This window comes from Nannospalax galili, unplaced genomic scaffold (genome assembly GCF_000622305.1).
Source record: "Nannospalax galili isolate Female #2095 unplaced genomic scaffold, S.galili_v1.0 scaffold75, whole genome shotgun sequence".
In the NCBI taxonomy this organism is placed as follows: domain Eukaryota; kingdom Metazoa; phylum Chordata; class Mammalia; order Rodentia; family Spalacidae; genus Nannospalax; species Nannospalax galili.
The window spans coordinates 9,171,219-9,178,820 of NW_008339433.1; the positions used below are offsets into that span (position 1 = coordinate 9,171,219).

General features: G+C 37.0%; 1 protein-coding gene across 5 annotated transcripts in view; it reads left to right on the plus strand.

Moving 5' to 3' along the window:
- Positions 1 to 7,602, plus strand: part of Lamp2 (lysosomal associated membrane protein 2) — a 69,241-nt gene that overhangs the window by 30,826 nt on the left and 30,813 nt on the right. For 4 of the 5 annotated variants that reach the window (XM_029563972.1, XM_008833930.3, XM_008833931.3 and 1 more), the window contains exon 8: positions 828 to 992. In XM_029563972.1, coding sequence (XP_029419832.1) covers positions 828 to 992 — 165 coding nt within the window. Of the gene's footprint in view, positions 1 to 827; positions 993 to 3,456; positions 6,108 to 7,602 lie in introns of those variants that run through there. The other variant, XM_008833932.3, reaches the window with a different exon arrangement.

Below are 7,602 nucleotides of genomic sequence, written 5' to 3' on the forward strand. Positions count from 1 at the left end.
AATAGAAGCTGCTATGTAAAAAGTGTTCCTTGATCACAGCTTAAATCTCTAATGTGGAACTGTAGTGTTCTAGCTTTTGTAGTATCTGTTATTTTCAAAAAGTATGGTGGATAATTGTTAAGAAAATGCCTGAATTTTAGACTACAGAAAGAGCTGTAGAAAGATGAGGGAGAATTAGGTTTGGTGGTGCATGCCTGTTATTGCAGCACTTGGGAAGCACAGACTAGAGAATCATAAGGTTGAGGCCAGCCTGGGCTGTGCAATGAGTTCTAGGTCAACTTGGGCTGTGTAGTTATAGTGAGACCTTGTCTCAGCAAATTTTAAAAACAAGGTAAGTGAACAGTAATGGCAAGAATTCCTTTTTCTGGTAAGACCCTGACCTCAAACTCTCATACTTCATTAAAAAACTTTGAGGAGAGGGGCTTAGGGAGATAACTTAGTCAATAAAGTGCTTGCTGTGCAAGCCTAAGGACCTAAGTTCAGATCCTTAGCCTGTGTGAAAAAAGCTAGATGTGGTGGTGTGCTCTTGGGATATCAGCACTGGGGAGGCAGAGACAGATGGCTCCTTGGGTGTTTGCTGGCTAGCTAGCATCACCTACTTGGCAAGCTCCAGGCCAGTGAGAGACACAGTCTCAGAGAACAAGATGGACAGCGCCTGAGAACAACACCTAAGGATGTCCTCTGGCCTCTACACACATGCCTATACACATCCACATGCACTTGTGTACACATGTGCCCTCTCACACATGACACAACCCTAAGGACTGTCTCATTCTTCCTATGCTGGTAGAATAAGAAGTTACTAACCTGTCCTTTTTTCTATAAAGTTTTCAGTGTTGCAAATAACAACCTTAGCTCCTGGGATGCTCCTCTGGGAAGTTCTTACATGTGCAAGAAAGAGCAGGTTGTTTCCGTGTCTGGAACGTTTCAGATAAATACTTTTGATCTAAGAGTTCAACCTTTTAATGTGACAGAAGGAAAGTATTCTACAGGTAAGAATCAAGCAAACTGCATTCACTCTGTGCTTCTGTTACCCTATAGGTGGCTTTTCCTTTGAGTCATGGACATTTTTTATACACGAAAATAGAGAAATACGAATTTACCTCTTGATCCTGATAGAAAGTTCTCACAGCCTGGAATGAATTGTGTAACTCTGCATTTAGCTCATTATTTTGCTCAAGCTAAATGTAATTTTTCAAATCTGAAAATCATTTGAAGGATTCAATGAGCTTTTAAAGGAACAGGTGCTCCCCTAGGTTTGAATTTGGGTAGGGATGGCACTTGGAGTAGCAGGTTTAAGTACTTTTCATCTGCATTCTGGGGACCATCTTCTCACTGGAAACATTTTCATACCTAAGTGAAAGTTCAGTATGATTTCCTTAAAATACAGGATAAAGAGTGGTTGGTAGCAAAAACACCTTACATCTCGTGAATTCTAGTGTTGTCAGCCAAACTGACATGGAGGGTCCTCAAAGCATGTCTCAGTCCAAATGAGGCTTTCTGAAGATCTCCTTTGGGCTAATGATGGTATTTGTGAGATTTTTAATGAAACCCTTGTGCAGGGTGCATTATATGTATTTGTGTGAATAGGAAAGATATATTTGGCATTACAAGATTAAAATCTGCATGACAGAAAAAAAATACAGAAAATTCCTTAAGTGACTTATGCTTTTAAACCAATCACTTAAAATTGGGGGTTTGTAGATCACAGCTTTGCTGGGCAGAACTATTCCAGTCATTCCCATCCCTTTAAACAATTAATTCAGTGGTTAGAAGGGAATGTAGAAGCTGTGATTAAAGTGAATGTACTGGGAGCTATTCAGCTGCCTCTACAGTGCTGCCGAAAAGGTAGTCTGCCTTGGTTAGGCCAAAATAAATCAGGCCCTTTACCCTACTATTCTTGTGAGTTAATCACAACTTTAAAAGTTTAAAAGTCTTTTCAAGACTTCATTTCCCTTTCCAGGCGTGGTTGCACACGCCTGTAATCCCAGCACTCTGGAGCATGGGTGTATGGAGTTCAAGGTCATCCTCAGCTAGTAGTGAGTTCAAGGTCAGCCTGGAGCATGTAAGACCCTGTTTAAAAAAAGAAAAAAAAGCAATCTATTTCTTCTTTGGTTGGTTTTGCTTATTACTTTAATCATTTCAATCCTATGGAAGATGTATTTTTGAAGTCTTTAGCTCCCTTACATTGCTATCCTAATTTGAGGTCTCATTTTGTGTTTAGAATTTTAAATCATTTGCAGTGTTTTTCTTAGTCAGGTGTATTTATCTAGTCAGCTATTGTAGAGGTGAGCTGTGCTCTTTGTCTAATTTGAAACTTTGGGTGCCAAAGAGAGATATAACATTTAATACTCATACTGAATGCGTAATCTATTTGTGGAACTAGGTTCTTGGTTGTGGGTATCTATAAATATAACACCCAGGTAATACTTGAGTGTATTCAGGGAGGAAATAGAATTGCAGTAAAGTTGAAGAGTGTTGATTGGATTTTATTGGATCAGACTACTCTCCATAAATAGAAAAAAATAGCCCCTCTGGGCTGCTGTTCTAGACCAGATTGATAAAAGCATAGTAAACACACTCAAATTAGAAAGAGGTCCTAGTTTCGGAACTCTTCCATCCACTAAAATCACATATTCTAAGTCAGGGACATACAGACTTTTTCTGAAAATCTCTAAATGTGATTTTTAGGCTTTGAGGTCAGATGGTGTGCCACAACTCTTCAGCTCTGTCATCATAGCTTGGGAAGAGCCATAAGTGATACATATAGATGAGTGGGGTTATGTTCCAATAACACTTTATTTATGGTTACTAAAATTTGAATTTCGTGTCACTCTCATGGTTCACACAATACCGTCTTCTTTTCTAGTCATTTAAAACTATTAAAGCCATTTTAGCCCTTTATCTAGGTTTTGCCCATGACTATAGTTTGCTGATCCTCTATCATAAAGGAGCTCCAGAGCCAGCCTGACTGTTGTAGTTCCCAGGTTCTCCAGAGATGTCCACTCTCTCACTGAGAGCTTAAACTGGTTCTGTAGAAATGGGCTAAATTAGATCTCTTCATTTATGATAAATAATGTTCCTATCTTGGAAGTGACTCAGAATATAAGCAAACACATAAACATACACGTGTGTGTGTATGTGTGTGTGTGTGTGTGTGTGTGTGTGTGTGTGCCATGTCATACACCTTTATTTATAGCTATAAATAAATTTATGTTAGCCACACATATGAAGTCTATATAGATACACAAACAAATGAAAGGACAGATATGTTTTAGGATTTTTACTTTTTGCAGTTCATAATTTTCTATAGCTTTATTATAAAAATATATCTGTCTTATTTAGTTGAAATTGATTTTGTAAGAGCGTTTCTGACTTTTGAATCAACATCTTTTACTTTTGGACATTCCTTTTGATTATACTCACTATTTGTTACACACTTTTTCTCACCTACAGCCCAGGAGTGTTCGCTGGATGATGACACCATTCTAATACCAATTATAGTTGGTGCTGGTCTTTCAGGCTTGATTATCGTTATAGTGATTGCTTACCTAATTGGCAGAAGAAAAAGTTATGCTGGATATCAAACTCTGTAACACTAATCCACATGTGAGCTCTGTTACAAAATAATAAAGCAAGTACAAGTTCCAATATGCAATACTGTTCAATTTAAGGTACATTTAGTTACAGTGCTGCTCTTAGAATGGGTGGTATAGTAGATTTCAAACTTAAACCAAAAAACAAAACAAAACAAAAATCCAAAATACTATAAATGAAAAATGAGTCATGTGATTTTGGTTTCCCCAACCAAGAAATTTACACTTCTATAGCAAAAGGCACGTGCAAAAATTCTCCAGAATATGGGCTCTGTTATACTGTCTTGAATTTGTATTACAGTATTTCACTTATATATTCTAACTAGAAATAGAGTTTAGGAAAAACAACTTTTCAGAAGATTTCTCTGCCTGCATGAGGTTGAGTCGGGACATCCGGTCTCCAGTGGATTCGTGCTTGCTCCTTCTGGATTGTTTGTGATTTTCATCTTGCAGGTTGACATAACTGCTTTGGCATGTAACCTGTGAAAGAGATATGAGTAGACCTGAGTAGAGCCCAGTGTAGCAGGCGCTTGCTAGTGCAGTGCTTTTCTCATGCTTTTTGAATCCATTTATGTTTAATGTGGCTGAAATGACAAAAGCAGATAAGCTTTTTTAAATTCTAGAATAGATGTTAATCTTTTTATTTAATCTTTTAAAACAACTGGGTATTTCAATCTTTTAAATTGCAAGATACAAGGCTATTCCAACTGGGCATTTCAATCTGTTTTTAGGTGCTTTAGAGATAATTGCTAGGCAGTGCCAAATGGGAGCATTAGTCCTTTGTACCCAGAAATTGGCCTCTCCATGCAGCACTAAAATTAATGCAGATTTCTCTTTAACTTTCCAGTCTTCCTTGTTGGTCGTAATGTGCTTTGTTCTTTTCTTTTTCTTTAAGAAGAAATGTCACTATGTCTTAGGACCTAGATAAAGAAGTGCACTTACACTCAGAAAATAACTTGCACCTAATCCAAAAGTCTTGGTCTTCCCTGAGTCCATAAGAACGTTACTCATTTCCAGTTTGCATTGATTGCTACAGCATTTACTAATTTGGCTTTCATGTTTAAATGGTTCTGTGGTAATCAAAACTTACATTGTTGTTGTTTATTATGGTAGAATCATTATTAATTCATGTACTTTGTATTCAGTTTTGTGCTCAGAGCACTGCATGAATTGTCCATTTACTGTGCATCACCTAATGCTTATATGAGAGAGCAAACCAATTCAGCCTGATAGTTAACACAGCAAGTATTCCTTGTAGCTCCCAGGAGCTCTTTTATACGTATATACATACATACATACATACATACATACATACATACATACATACATGCATGCATACATATATACATATTGGTATGGCCCAGCAACTATTTTTAAAAATATTGATCTGCAGCCATATATAGAAGGTTCTTATAGTTATTTAGGGAGGGCACATTATATACCTCCCATTCATCAAGAAATGAGGAACTATTTGAGTTCCAAAATACTGATTTTGAATGCATAATACACATACATATATACACATATGCACACATATTTAGGCAATTGCATGTTAGTATGTAATGTATATGTCTGTAACTGTCCTTTGAGTTATAGAGGAGTGAAAGGTATTTTCTTACTTTAATTTGCTGTCTATGTAGCCTGTAACACATACTGGCTCAGAATCATATTCCTGACTAACTCTCTCCTAGAGCGACAGGGAGCAGCACAGCCAGCTAAAAATACTTCTTACAAGTGAAACGGAGATCCGATTTTTTTTTTTTAAAAAAAAACATTTTTCAGTTGAGTGTTGTGGTGCATGTTTTTAATCCCAGCACTTAGGAGGCAGAGGCGGGTGGATCTCTGTGAGGTGGAGGTCAGCTTGGTTTATATAACAAGTTACAGGCTAGGCAGGGCTACATACTGAGACCCTGTCTCAATTTTATTTTTCATTTAAAACTGTAGTTTAGTGTAAGATTGTTAATCTTATAAGAATGGATTATGCTTTTAAGAACACAGGCTTTATATATTTCTCATGAATCAACACAAAATATCTTTTAAAAAGAAGACTAATTAAACTACAAGTGGGCGGCACTGGCTTAATGCTGTTAATGTTTCTAAAAGTTTTTACATTTAGATTATATATCTAATTCATATGAAAATACCTCCAAAAGCACTGTTTTATAGAAAAATTTAACTTCAGTGAATATTTTTGTATTTTACATGGGCCAGTTTATGCATTGCTGTTTACACTGTTATTTCCTGCAGACACATACATGATCTTTGTACCTTTTGTACTTTTGTTTTGCTTTTATTTTGCCTGGTTTGTACCTTGATGGTAGTGTACTCTATTTGGTTTAGGGTGTTTTTCTTGTTTTAGCATTTGTATCACGAAACTGGTCCATGTAAATACTTTGCATGTTTTTTCTTCAAATGTTTAATATACTAGTTGATGTATGGTATCTCTTTTTAGATATTTGCCTGTCTGTTTGCTCAACATTGCTTCTAAAACAATAAAGATTCTTTTATTTCTTAAGGAAATCCGCTCACATTTTTTCCTCACTTGTTAAAGTGAAGATTTTGTGTATTAAACAATGGAAATTTCTTTCAAAAAGGCAAAAACAAAACAAAACAAAACAAAAAACCTTTTGAAGTACTTAGAAGTAGAGCTCAACTGTTTCCAAAATGTTTTGTCTGTGTATTACTGTTGGGAGAAAAAGTCCCTTATCTAGGTTTCCACTGATGAAAGGTCAGCTAATGAGTCAGAATAACCTGGGAAGTGTGTTTCTACCTAGGCTCCATGTCTGGAGGATTTTATTTAGCAAGACTGATGAGGGGTGTGGTGTGTGGTGTGTGTGGTGTGTGTGTGTAAGCTCCCCTGCTTAATCAGATGCACGGCCAGTTAGTGATTCAGGTTATTTATTCCATAATAAATCTTCAAAACATCTTTTTTACACTTTTCTCAATTCCTAACTTGAGGCTACTATTTAATATCCATAACACAGTCCATCTTTTAGATTATCCTAAAATACTTAAAGTTTACAATTCCCACATAATTTTCTAGTCACCTTAGTATATCACGTTAGACAACACAGCAACCCAGATGGTAGTTTTCTTCTGGGTTACTGAGGTAAGCTGCGCAGTTGTAGTTAGTCATCCCGGCTCCAGCGTGACTCTTAGTTGTTATGTGACTTTAGCTAAGTTTCTGAACTTTGGGACTAGGGGCTTTACGACCCTGCTGCTCCTTACTTCTTTGAGTAGTACTTTACATTTCAGAGGAGAGAAATACACATTTGAATGTTTTAGGAGGAATCTGGTGAGCAGCCACATGTTTCCTGAAGATTTTCAGGAGGAATTCTTGTAAAGCTTATATTTTTAAGATTATCACCACTTCATCTGTTAAGGTATATCATGTTAAATTGTACTGGATTCATTTCTCTTCACTCATCTCCTTCCTCTGTCAGTAATGATCATATCTTGTCTTTGAAATTAGTGTAGACATGTGTAAGTTACACTGACTACCTTCAAGCAGTGTGTGTGTGTGTGTGTGTGTGTGTGTGTGTGTGTGCGCGCGCGCGCTTGCCCATGTGCATGCATGTGAAAGCTAGATGTCTATGTCAGGTGGTGCACTGTGTCACCCTCCACGTTATTTTAGAGACAGGTCTTCATTGCATCTGGAACTTGCCATTTCCTCTAGATTGACTGGCTGCCAAGCTCCTGGATCCATTTGTCTCCACCTCCCAGTGCTGGAGTTACAGATGCACACAGCTATGTCCAGCTTTTATGTGGGTACTGAACTTAGTTCCTCTTGCTTCTCCAACAAACACTTTTCCCACTGAGCCATCTCCCAGTGCCAGTTTCAAAAATCTTTTTAGCTCCATCTGATATACCTCAAATGGTCTGAATACAGATCTAAAATATAATCATTTAAGAATGTGATTCAGAAGTTGACTCTTCCAAAAGAAATCTTTATTGTTTTTTAAAAGAAGTTTTCTATTTTGTTTTATGTGTGCATTTCTGTCTTCTA